At 39.9% G+C, this 13,770-nt stretch overlaps 1 protein-coding gene across 2 annotated transcripts in view; it reads right to left on the reverse strand.

The window, feature by feature from the left end:
• Window positions 1–5,478: 5,478 nt before the first annotated feature.
• Window positions 5,479–13,770, reverse strand: part of ppargc1b (peroxisome proliferator-activated receptor gamma, coactivator 1 beta) — a 96,477-nt gene continuing 88,185 nt past the window's right edge. For both annotated transcript variants that reach the window (XM_032527594.1, XM_032527593.1), the window contains exons 11-12: window positions 12,978–13,105; window positions 5,479–11,768 (exon numbers count right to left, since the gene is read on the reverse strand). In XM_032527594.1, coding sequence (XP_032383485.1) covers window positions 11,677–11,768; window positions 12,978–13,105 — 220 coding nt within the window. In that variant the 3' untranslated portion in view covers window positions 5,479–11,676. The remainder of the gene's footprint in view (window positions 11,769–12,977; window positions 13,106–13,770) is intronic.

The raw sequence follows: 13,770 nt of genomic DNA on the forward strand, positions 1-13,770 counted from the left end.
ATTTGGTTCATTTATAACCACACATAAGAGCTGTGTTTGTAGTGGGCAGTGGCTCCACTGTGGCTGTCTGTGACATTCATGACTCAAATCTGTACAATTTTATTTAAGGAATGATGGGTCTATGCGTCTTTGATCTCAGGGTTGTAGCTCCACTTTTTTTACAAATGGTGTAGTTCTGCTCGCTTCATCAGATTGTGACTTGAAGTGTACACTGTGTTAGTGGGTAGCCAAAATGTGAATGACTTGGAACAAGATTCAGGTTCTCTCTGAGGCTATGGTACGATGGATTGCCCCGTTCAGATTAGGAGTGAATTGCTGCCGCAAGTAAAAGTATTTTAGAGTCTTGTTCACCGTTGAGTAGGCTTGTTGCGTAAGATTGCATCGCACCAGGCAGTCATGCTGGAAGGAAGAAGGCTGGAGCCTGAATGTGAATTGCTCTATTTGTGTTCAAGCTCTCACCCATGGTCATAAGCTCTGGGTAGTGACCAAAAGAAGGAAATTTCCGATACAGGAAACCAAAGAGCATGCAGAACACATTGTCCTGAATAAGGCAGCTTTGTGCAGTGTTTAAATGGCCACATGCAGGGCCAATACAACTAGGAATTCACTCCGAAATGTGTAGCTCTACACATGTTACACACTGTGTATTGGTTTCTGATTGTTTTCTTGAGTCTGAAGTTCTTATCAACATAGTTTCCACCAAACAAGTTTTGATGAACCCAGCACAAAAGCAGTCAGACTAACGGGGCTTTCACACCTAACATCAAACAGCAGAACTTTGGTCCGACCAAAAGAGGCAGTCTCAGTCCGGATCAAACTGAACCAGGGTCCGTTTCTTTCTAGTGTTTAAGTATTTTTTGGATGGTTCGGACTGTTGGGCCAAATACAGAGGCTATCTACGGCAGGCTATCTACGTTTTATAAGACCAGGGAAGCTCCGTTAAGGAATAGCTCAGTACTTAGTGTGTACGTGAGAGAAAGTGACGGTGAATGCGCTCAGAGCAGACAGCTGTTGGCAATCAGAGCTGAGAATACATCAGCAGTTTACTTGTTAAGTGGTAGTAAATGTACAGTGTAGGTTTCAGTTCAACTCTTAATAAATGCTGCAGCTTCTCAAACCCCACGTAAATTTCCAGTGTTTTGCTTTTCAACCCAACAAAACAAAAAGAGCAGCAGCAGCACGGGGAGAGCAGCAGTCGGCTGAAAAAACTCGGAGACAAAGAAAGGGTGCGAGAGTACGGAGAATACAGTCTACAAACCAATCAATTACAACTGTCGGGAGATGCAGCTCACGTTTTTGATGACGACAGGACCTAATTTTGTCACGTATGGTTCTTTAGTGCGCTTGCATAACTACATTGTGAAACCTAACCTGAAACTTACTAGATCAAATGCAAAAACATTTTCAGTGTGAAAGCCCCCTACAATTGCAACTTGCTGGTGAATAAAAATGGAACCACATAGCTTCTAAAGTGCCAGAAATTCTCAAGAAATGGTGGAGACAAAACCAGAGCTAAAAGGAGAGTGGACTTCAAGGGGATGCTCATGCTGATGTGTGACTTGGGTGATGGGTGTGTAGATAAGCAGTTGTTTTAGGCATTTTTTTTTTTTTCAGTTTCCCAAAAATCACTCTATGCATTTTTTATGTTTTGTGATTATGTCCTGTGGACGGTTTGGATCTTGGTGCTCAAGACGTTTTACTCCATGTAGGATTGAAGAATAGAATTATAAAGCTAAAGATACAAAAACAAAAATACAACTTTTTTTACCATTTTTCTTAGATGAACTTACTGGGTGCATTATGTGAAGGAGGCCATTATATTTGGTTTCACAAAGCCATTTGGTCCAACTTTGGCTGCACAACTTGGTGGAGAATCTGTGCACTGTTCATTGGCTAACCAGCTAACCAAGAGAGAGCACAGCCGCTATCTCCATTAGAAATAATTACCTTGCTGTTGGTGTGAAAGCCCTGTCAGACTGAAAGTATTGTTTTTGCAAAAATAAATAAATAAACAGGGTTGAGAACTAAATCTTCTAACGTTTGAATCAATGCTCATGTCTTATGGGATTATGTTTTGCTCAGCTCAGAGGGGTCTACTGTATGGGTCTTAATGTAATTTGGTTGGTTTTATTTGGTCAATATCTGTATTTAGCTGGGTTTTTTTCTATGGTCGGTCTTACTGAGAGACCTATTTTACCATTGATGAAATTGTGTTTACTCTCATTTATATCCTTAGTCCTGTCCTTGTGCCATTAGCTCCATACCAGGTTGAAAATAATTGATTTTTGGCCTGTTACATATACATTTTTCTTCTTCGTAGCCTACTGGGGGCTTTGAAAAACATAAATGTTCCCATGTGTTTTTGCTGATGCATGAAGGATAGATGACTAGAGACCATCAGTACGGCAGTGCTGGTATAGTGATGTCCCATGCATTATCAGTGCATTCACATGTGAATCACAGTCTAGCCAGGCGGAAAATTGCCAGCGGCCTGTTAATGGGATGCTGTTTAACCGTGTGTGTGTGTGTGTGTGTGTGTGTGTTTGTGGACAGCAGAGAGTACCGCTAAACCTCTTCACAGCATGAAAAGACTGATTACAAAAGGAAAATACACAACAAAATGCAGTCAGGTTGTGTAACCATGCAGACATTATATTATTCATTTGTTTTTGTTTTGTAGTAACTGAACCCAATGAGAGAGATGATTTAATAATAATTAATTGAATTTATATAGCGCTTTTCCCGAACTCAAAGCCACTTTACAGGGCATGAAGATAATAAAAATAATGGACAACTATATAAACAAAACAAAGCAAAACAAAACAAGATTCAGGCACAAAAAGGGAGGGGGGAGGGGGGCTATGGATGGGCAGAGGTGAAGAGATGGGTCTTGAGGTGGGACTGGAAGATGGTAAGGGACTCAGAGTTGCAGATCTCTTGGGGGAGGGACATCCAGATCCTGGGAGCTGCCCTGGAGAAGGCTCTGTCCCCAAAACTGCAGAATTTGCACTTATGGATGCAGAGGAGACCGGCTGAGGTGGATCTGAGGGACCGTGAGGGTTGGTAGGGGGAGAGGAGGTCAGTGAGGTATGAGGGTGCAAGATGGTGGAGGGTTTTGTATGTGAGGACCAGTATTTTGTAGGTGATCCGGTGGGAGATGGGGAGCCAGTGGAGTTGTTTTAATACTGGAGTGTTGTGATGCCAGGATTTGGAGCGGGTGATGAGGCGGGCGGCTGCGTACTGGACTAGTTGGAGTTGTTTTATGTTGGTAGAGCTAATGCCAAAGATAAGTGAGTTGCGGTAGTCCAGTTGGAATGAGATGAAGGCGTGAATGAGTCTTTCAGCAGCGGGGGGTGTGAGAGAGGGTCTGAGTTTGGCGATGTTGTGGAGGTGAAAGGAGGAGGTTTTAATGACATGACGGAGGGGGAGGGTGTCAAAGATCACGCCAAAGTTGCAGGCCTAGGGAGATGGTGAGAGTGGGGTTATTGATTTTGCTGAGTGTGGATTTGGACCCTATGAGGAGGAATTCTGTTTTATCGCTGTTGAGTTTGAGGAAGTTGTGTTGCATCCAGGCATTAATAGCTAACAGACAGGAGTTGATGCGGGAGAGTGTTATGCGGCATAACAGTGAAAGTCCAGCTTGAAGTGGTGGCGTATCTGACTGAGGGGGAGGATGTAGATGATGTAGAGGAGGGGGCCAAGTACGGAGCCTTGGGGAACACCTTGAGTGACTGTGGCTGTGCCAGAGGTGTGGTTATGGAAATAGAGGAAGTGGGATCTGTTGGAAAGGTAGGTGCTGAGCCAGCTGAGTAATGTACCTTCAATACAGAGGTCTTTTAGTCTGGTGAACAGGATATTATGGCTCACGGTATTGAAGGCTGCACTCAGGTCAAGGAGGATAAGGATATTAAGGGAACCGGTGTCAGCAGAGGTGTGTAGGTTTTTGAGGACTTTGAGGAGGGTAATATCAGTGCTGTAGAGGGGGCGAAAACCAGATTGGAGAGGTTCAAATTGGTATTATTGGCATGCAGATGGGTTTGTTGCAGCAGCAAGTACAAACAACAGACAGAGAAACTTTATACAACCATAACTTTATACAAATAATAATTAAGCAAATGCAAGAGTTTTTACTTTACCATTGCAGAAAAAAAGAGCATATAGTCCATGGACACAATTAAACAAGCACTTGTAGACCATTATGTTCTCTCTTCTGGAACACAAGTTGGCTCCTTCAGGACACTGTTTTCTAAAATAAACTTTATAGTAGCTCTTTAATATGTCAATGCTGTCTTCATGAAGACACACCATGCTGTTTTGATGATTGTCCGGCCAGTCACGAGAGATTTCTTACATTAAAAACTATAATTGCATCCTGTAATAACTTGTCATCCATGAGAATTTCAAGACATTAAAGTGTAAAATTTAAGGCTGACGTAAGTTTGAGTGAAATGTCAGTATGAAGTAGTTATTGTAACAGCAAAGCCATAAAAACTAAGTTTCTTTCATGAAAGCATGTAGACTTAGAAAGAAAAAATTATGGATTCCATATTATTTTTTAAAAGGCTTTATACCCTGGCGGCATGTCTTCACCACAATTTCACAGTGAAGAGGAACATACAAAAAGTTATATAATCGTACACTGCACTTGTAAGTAACGTTTCTAGGGCCAAAGCAACAGTTAATCATGCGGGGAAAACTTAGGATACAATGTTGCAGAGATGAGGCTTGCTTTTTGTTGTTTAAAGAGAAGACTGGATGGATTTTAAAGATTAAAATATGTGTTAATGACAAAACAAAAGTGTAATTTAAAGGACAAATCCCATAAATAGAAGCAAACCATCAATTAACTGATCCTACTAACATGTTTTGTCTGTGCAGCCAAAGCCTAATTGTATTCCTCTGTGCCATAGAGCAGTGGTTCCCAAACGTTTTCATGTCCCCTAAACTGACACAAATTAGACCAATGACCCCCATTTGACAAAAAACAATTTCACCAGTGTCCCTCATCGGATAGGATTTGATGTTTTTAGATGTTTTATTACAAAAGTTTGTAAAACCCATGATCAAAATAGTCGTACATTCTGTCATTATGTCACTTTATACTATAGATGGAAATAGAGTGAAATAAAAGATTCCCTTTCATGCTGGGGACCACTTGGAGCCCACCTAAGGACCCCTGCCCTAAAGCATCAGCAAAAGCCATCCTGCTTCCCCAAATTCTCTCCAGAGCAAGGGTCTTCAATGTCTTCAAGAAACCAAGGACCCCTTTCACAGAGAGAGACTGATCAGGGATCCCCGACTACATTAATTGTATACAATTAAGTTGCATATTAAACTGGGCCTATAATAACATGTAGGGCAGCCGGTATTTCCATGGAATCTGTTTACGAGAAGAAAACAGTGAGCGATCACATCTTTACATTTCAATGTGCTATTTAGACATTTGCCCATCAAAAATCACCACATACACTGAAATAATGCTGTTCATTAGGATTTTATTTTTGGAGGCAAATCAATGAATATATGTACTTTATACAGTATATGAGGAGCACATCTCTACAGTTCCATAATGTAAACAATCTCTGAAGAGAAATGTATTCAGTTTAAAAGGAAGCCATAGTCTTCTGTTTTAAACTATTTACATGAATTAAAATATAATTTATAACATCAGATACTTCCGCTTCTATGAAACTAGATTTTAACAATTCAAAAATACTGAAATGCCTTTATCTCCACATTCTCAAGACATATGAAATCACACAAAACGGAGAAAAAAAACACCATTTAAAGACATCCAAACTAGGCGTATAAATAAAAAAAAAGAAACGCAAAAAATAAAACCAACATATGTAAAAATATAAAATCTCACTAGCAGTATTTACCTTATTTGTTTTACCAAAAACTAAGTTAAAAAAAGAAAAAAAATCATTTGTGAATTTGATAGTCATTAGATGTAAATAGACAATAAAGTCAATAGTAATGAAAAACAATCAAAAACAATGTATGCCCTTTTATGTCAAAATATTTGTATCCATCAAAAAAAACACACCCACTCACATTTAGCAGATTTTGACAGTTTGCAGTCCGTACTAAGTGCCTATTTGACATCACTGTTTCCATGAAGTTTGACAGGTTACCCATTAGTTTCTGTGTACTGTACAACTTTTGAAGCTGAAATATGACACAACCATGTCGCAGATCAAACATAGAAGTGGAATCTGAGGCCGGTATTGCAAACACACCTGTCCTGGAAGGGGCTAATTTGATGGTGTAGCTAGTTGACAGGTACATTGTTTTCCAAAACTAAAAACAGTAAGTGACACAAAAACAAGTGTTTTTAGTGGGCCATGGCATCGGAAACAAGACATCTATGAAACTGAATCTGATGCGGCCGTCGAAGACGCCACATTTTTTTGAGTTGTTGAAGTTTTATCTTTTTGGTCAACTTGCCTATCAAGTTTTATGGTTTTCTTGCCATTTTCCTAAAAGGTATTGCATTCTGACAAGGGGAATTCTTTTTTTTAATTTTTATTTTTTACGGTTTATTTTATTTTACGAATTTGTTGTCCATCGACCTAGGACCTAGACCAAGTAGACAGCAATATTATTATGTTGAAATGTGTCAACGTGTTCTCAGAAACACTGAGGAGAATGGTCAACATCAAAGTTTTCTATAAGAAAGTATATAATCATCTAGATATCTACACAAACACACAAATATATATATATTCATATATATGTATATATCTTTTATAATATGGCTATTGAAAAAAGTTTTAATTACGTCAGTAATTATTTAATAATAAACCACATTGGATTGGAAAGGAGTTGAAACTAAAATAAAAGCTAGTGGTAGCTTTGTTTCCCCCCCCCACCCCGATTGATTTTTAAGGCTTGCCATGATGAAAATTGGGGTTGTTTCGACCTCTAGGACCATAGAGGCACTCTCACAGGCACAGCGGCAGCCACTGTAGAAATCCCACCACGTGCTTTCAGTCTCAAGATTTCCTCAAATAGGTGGAAGTCTGAATTCTACATTATAAGTAGAAACTATGCTCGTCCTCCACAAAGACAACAAAGCAACAAGTTAAACAAGAGCTGGCTTTACAATAGTTTTATGTGAAAAGGTTAGCAAAGTGTTAAGATTTGCCAATTTAAAAGCCTTTTAAAGTAACATTTTTGGTCATCGGTAAGAACTAAATCCGAAAATGTTCCACGTGAGATTAAAGGCAAATATCTTTTCCCATTCCCACCCTTGACTTCCACCATTCTCTCATACAACTTTGAATTAAAACTACTGTTTGTTTCTATGCAGCATTCACAAATTTGTCAAATCAGGCTTCCTTCCTGCTTTACCATTCATCCTGCTTCAGTACTTTACAATCTTGCTAACACAAAACTAGACTTCCTCCCAGCTAGTTGGACCATAACGCCATTCTGTAACTTATATTTAATTGTAATTGATTCAATCCAAATGCTTCCTTTTTGGGATGAAGTCGAGGTGCAGCAGTGAAACTGAGATTTCTACAGTGTCTATCTCATCTGTATCAACTAGTGCGACCGGGTCAAACCAGCAACAACTTGCTTTTTTTCTCCCTCCCACATTCCTTTACCAGTCATACATGTAAAGTTATTTGCTGTTACTGTAAGTGTTCAATGCAATTCACATCTGAACAAACCTGTGCACCATCAAAAAAATGGTAATAACATAGTTACAATGGCTTCCTTTTCAACAAGAAGAAAAAAATGGTGAAGATATTTCACTACTTGGGACGTTATTTGTGCAAGAGTATATCAATACAATTCGTTTTGTATACGTGTTATGTGTTTACGGCACAACTTACCACATTCCTCCTGTAGATTTTTATGATTTTTGTGTGTGTTTAACAGCAGTCTACATACAGTACAGTAGCCTATTGAATCTGCAGCTCAAAGATTGCCCGTGTTGCCAACCATACACATTACTACCTGTACATTATTACCTCAGTTTTTCAGAAAGGCTGTCTTAAAGATAAGATTATTATGTATTGCATTTCAAATTGCTTTTAAAGAACGACAAAAACATTAACAAATATTTAGTCATTTCATAAACAGCAAAGAAAATGAATCTACTTGTATCTCTTTTAGTCTCTTATACAACAGTGTTGGACTTTGTGTTATGTTAATATTTTCCCTTCATTTCCTCCCTGTATTGAAAAAAACATGAAGTCATTGGAACTAAACTGACCTGACCATATGTCTGATTAGCAATCAACTATGACCCGACACTTTAAAAAAACAACAAAAAAAACAACACACACACAATACATTTTATGTTTACAACGAGGCATAGTGCTATATACACATTTTATATTCATATATTATAATATATTTACTTTTTTAATATGTAAACCAGCACATTCTCTCACTTTTTAGTAGTATACATACTAAGCACAAATACTCATTCAGTTGCAATTAGTTGTTAAAATGTCGGTTTTTTTTCTTCCTTTAAAAGAAAAAAAAGTTGACACCTTGTTTCTCAATCAGTATGTATAGCACTAAATTGTATTTGTTTAGTTTTAGACATCAGTGAGCCTGGAGGAAGGTAACGCTAGGCCTCTAGGCCACTTCACTTGCTGTTTTGCTTTTTTAACACTGAATAAGGCGCCTTTGTACTTAGTGTGCGTTCCTAATAAAGTCAAAGGAGAATCTAGTGATGTAAACATTCAATTTTTTGTGTGTTACCAAGGAGTTGATTAGAATAGACAAAGACAAGGAAGAGGATGGGGCTGGAGGATTACCTTTTAAAAAGCGGGGAGTTTACCAGGGTTTGTGGAAGACCTGGTAAAGGGGCCTTGAACCCGTGAGAGACGGAAAGCAATTGAGTTAAAGTTAGTGAGTCGGTCTGCGTTTTGTTGAAATTCCTGGGCAAGGAGAGGAAAAATGGGGAAATCAGGAAGAATGGCGTGTCCCTAGAGAAAACAGGAAAACTTAGGGAATCTTCAAGCACACTCAAGGACAAACCAACCACCAAGCCCCCGTTCAACCTCTCCCCACCCCTCCTCACCAACCTGCAAGCGTCAGCAGTGTCCAACTCAAACACGAGACAAAGACGAAACACTCAGTTACACACGGACACAGGGTCGAGACGCCAAGAAACGGACACGCTAAGAACCATTATGAGGCAAGCGAAAGAGTTAGAGAAAGAGATTATTCCCCTCACGAGGGGCTTAGGAGGAGTCATACTATAAAAAATCAAACACAATCCCCCAAACTACCCATAAAACTCAACTGACGTGAAGAACTTTTCTGACAAAAAAAGAGTAAGAAGATGGGGGAGAGCATCCAGTAGAAGGAGGAAATAAAAAACACAGGAGGAGCAGGGATGGATGGATGTGAGGTAGAGATGCTCAGCTGATACAGTACCTCGCAGACGAGAAACCAGATTCTCGGCCGATTGTTTTTCTTACTTTCAAGCCCATCCCTCGCTTGTTCCCTGGCTGTGTAGGTTTGGTACCACTGTATTGGCGGGTTTGGAGGCTCTCTCCCTTTTTTACGGCGGGTGCTACTGGCTGCATTAGGAATGTGAATTAGGTCCTACTTAGACTGTACTTAAAGCCATTAATTTGTCACATGCAGTCAACGGGACGCCTACGCACCAAAGAACTCCACAATCTTGGGCAGAAGTTGGGGAAATACGATGATTACATTCAGATTCTTGAATACATTCCATCTAAAGCAACAGATTAGTCTACTTCTGGCAATGGCAATATTGCATGGGTGGATTACGGAGAGCAAATGGGTCTTGTTCTTTGTATTTTTGAAACCCAATGTCCAGCTAACCAAACATGAAGCACTTGTATCACCAGGAAAAAATTATTCCTAGACCATCGAAAAAGCACTTATAGTACGTTGTGAAAGAAGATTGGACTGGGATGATCTGGACAAAGAGCGGATGTGGTGACTTCATACTGAGTTCAGCAATGAACTAAGTATGGCACGGTATGGAAATGCGTCTATGGCTACCATCTTTATTTCCCCATTATGGGCCTGCTTGCTGCAGTCCCAATGTAAACAAAGTGTTGCATTGGCTGTGGCTTTCAGGGGTTGTCATCAGGCTGCAGCTTTATTGGACACATGTTCAGTATCAAAGATACTTTAAAACCACTTTTAGATGTGGGAAAGAAATGTACTTGAAATCAACCCATGAAGTATGTAAAAACACGCTTCTGAAAAACCGCAAAGACACTAGCCAATTCTGACTCAACCCTTAAATAATTTCTAAATTGAATTATTTTCTATTTTCCAATCCTATGATTTACTTTTACACAGACAGTAAATAAATCTGATCAGAATATTTTTAATATTTTCTTCTTTTTTTTTTCTTATTTTGAAGCCAGCTCACAACATGTGCAACATTTAAGTTTTTTCCAGGACCTAGTCGAGGTCTTGCTGTATAAAAACGCCTAGCAAACAGGGCCTGCAGCAGCCAGTAGCAGAAGCCAAAATAGTCAGCATGGCAGAGTTAGAGATTAGAGTCAAAGGGGAAAGTGGAGGACAGTGGAGTCATTTGCCTCCTTAGGCCCAGATCAGACATAGTGCGTTTTAGCAGCCTGGGGTGGCTTTGTGTAATAGTTTTCAATTAGAGTGAAGCAGTTGCGTTTTTTCCCCCGGAGCGCCCTGAGTAAAAAAAACTTCCACTCAGAGCGTAAAAAGCGCCTGACGTCATTAACTTCAAAGCAAAACAACAAGAAGATCCAATGGATGCCTAGCAAGAAAAATAAAAAGAGGCAACTTGTCTGATCGGGGTGTCGTCAACAACAAAGGCAGTGCAGTGCGCCTCACGTTTTGCAACCTGCAAACGCACTCTGTCTGATCGCGGCCTTTACAGTGCATAGATCAAATCAAGGAAGCACTACAGTTACAAAAAAGAAAACATGATTTTTTTCTTCTTCATTTTAGATTTGTAAACTTTATCAGTCATCAAATGATTACGTTAAATGTTTTTTTTTTCCATATTCTTTGTCCATAACACACACACACACACACACACACACACACACACACAATAGGATTTTGAAATTTGTAACATCCACAATTTTTGCTAAAAGAAAGCAGGGTTAATTTTTTTTGTTCTGGTTATACAACCACACAACTTCATGGCGAACACAACTTGTAGGTTCACCACACGTAACCGGAAAAAGGGAGTATTTATTTTTTCTTTTTTTTACAAAACAAACAGAACAAAGAACACGCACACGCAGAAACACACACCACGACGACCAACGCAACGCAGGAATAGCAAGGATTTGCTACAGAGGTCTCTCATGCCCGCTCATCCAGACGGGCGATGGTGCCACCAACACAGACGGCTTGGTTTTTGTTGTTCAGCAAAGAACTATCATTATCGTTTGTAGTTGTTGTACCATTGCTGTTAAACATTCCTACTTCCTCTATTGTCTCTTAAATCCTCCGGACTCCCAGTGGCTTCCTCGTTTTTAAGCAGTATCCTCCGGTGAAAGAAACTTAAAAAACAACGAGGTCCTTATCGTTACTTTATTCCAATGGTAAAAATGTAAACATTTGCGAAGTTGCCTTGCATGGAGGTACTAAAAGGCCTGTCGGATGGCAGAGCCCAGTAGTAGGAGGGGTGTTGCTGCAGTGTACTAAGGCTGGCCAGTCAGGGGTGCCGGGCTGTCAGCGGTGCAGGGACTTTTGGGCCTCCTTCAGCAGAGTGTCAAAGTCCAGTGCATCGTACTTGCTCTTGACAGGGCCCGGACCTGCCTCATCTACAGTACAAGACAAAAAAAAGTCAAATTCCTCTCAATCTTACGTGAGTACCATACCTAACAGATCATGACAACTTGAACATTTCAGATTGACTGTGTGTTTCTTAAACACAGCTGCAGTAAACGTGCGGGGTACTTTCGCTTGCGCTATTGTCCGATTGCAAACCACTTGATAAATAGTTTTTTTCACAAACAAAAATAGCTAGTAATAATAAATAGTTATTAGCTACCGCAAAACCGGGCATAGTAACTATATCACTATGCTAAATCACCATGCTGGTGTACTGTTTCAGTCCCTCAGGATTTCGCTGCCTTTTTTTGAGATTGTTGCCGCCCAAAATTCCTGATGTTGTGGGAACTTTTGTAAAAAAATTGCGATGAAAGTTGCGATGCTCTTGTATGTTTGCAATGAAGTTGCGACTTTTTTTGTGTAGTTCTTTAAAAATAAAAAGGAAATCTGTTTTGAGAAGAATAAAATTACTCAAGGCTGAGTTTTCCTAGTAACCTTACCAATAATGCTGAGGATGCTGCAAAGGAAAATGGCTGGTGGATTTATGACAAAAAATAATAATTTATTGAATGAATCAAATTTGAACATGTCAGGAGCTTGTTGATCTTTACATTGTTAGTTAATTTCCTATCCTGGCCTGGGACACACATATGGTTTAATAAAATAGTTATTGGACTTTAACTTATCATTGCACTTACAATAACGAGGGTAGATGATGTTATTGTTATTATTACATTGATGTTAAAATGTATACAGGTTGGCAGGACAGTCTGAAATGTTTTGCACGGCCTTCTGCTGTACGTTTTGTTGGTGAATGTGAGATATTCGTGTCACACGCGCCTTCATGTCAGAAACAAGGAAATGAATTTGGCGGCGTATGTGTGACGTTAACCCATTCTCACTCCCGCTTGGTCATTGGCTCTCAGCATCACATACTGATACAAAGTCTGGCACGTGGGGCTGTTTGGATTGGTTTAAGTCGCGGGAAACCCGCACCAAAGTCGCAGTGATTTGTTGAATTTGTATGAATTGTGTTACGCCCCAGTCTAGGGGTGCCTAGGACGCAACATAAAGCGGTTTAAACTTGCCCCATTTTTCCCCGTCCCCCAAGCAGCCACAATCGCAACATCGCAAAATCCTGGAGGGACTGCTATTTAAGCTACTTACAGTGTAACTTTGCCAGTGTGTGTGCGCATTACCAAGATCTATGTAGCGTTTCCTTGTCAGCCTCCGTAGGCCTGCCGGTCCATTCTGGAAAACAGTCTCCCGCTCTCTCCAGTGCTTTTGGACCCCCGACTGGCGGATCTTTATCACCCCACAGCGTTCTCTACAACCAGAGAAGTATAGAGACAGACGTGCATGCATTAAGATAATGACAGTTTGCTCTTGGGAGGATGGGAAGGTACATACTATCAAATGAATTATATGCCTCCTTTCATTCAATGTGCATTCAATGCACATATTGAAAGGATGATTGGATTGAAGTAGTTCAATACAGAAAAACCACAGAGGAAATTTGATCCGATTTTTCTCTGGACTGATGCCTGATTTCTATTTACTACAGTAAGTAGTAAGTACATTGGAGTACTGTATCAAAGAAAAAAACCAAATATACAAAACTTGAAAGGACTAATATTTGGGTTTGTCTGCAACAACAAAAAAGGGCACCCTTATTTTGTTCAACTTTTTAAAGCCATGTTTAATCAATCCCCATGGGGAAATTTGGCCCCCTGCAATTGACCCATTTAGCAGTGGCCAGCGACGGTCTCTAGCCAGGGACTCCAACTCCAGTTCAGAGGTCAGTGCCATGGTCAAGGACAATTTTCAGAGAATTTCATATTTTATTTGTTTGTCTTTTTGTGGTGTATAGAAAGCCAGATCACCTAGAGTAACCTAAATAGACAAGAGAAGCTAGGCGTCTCATTGGTTTGCGCTCAGTGGTTATCAGTATCTGGTTTCAGTATAAGGTTTAAGGCATTAGAACAAAAATCA

This window comes from Etheostoma spectabile, chromosome 10 (assembly GCF_008692095.1).
Source record: "Etheostoma spectabile isolate EspeVRDwgs_2016 chromosome 10, UIUC_Espe_1.0, whole genome shotgun sequence".
Lineage (NCBI taxonomy): Eukaryota > Metazoa > Chordata > Actinopteri > Perciformes > Percidae > Etheostoma > Etheostoma spectabile.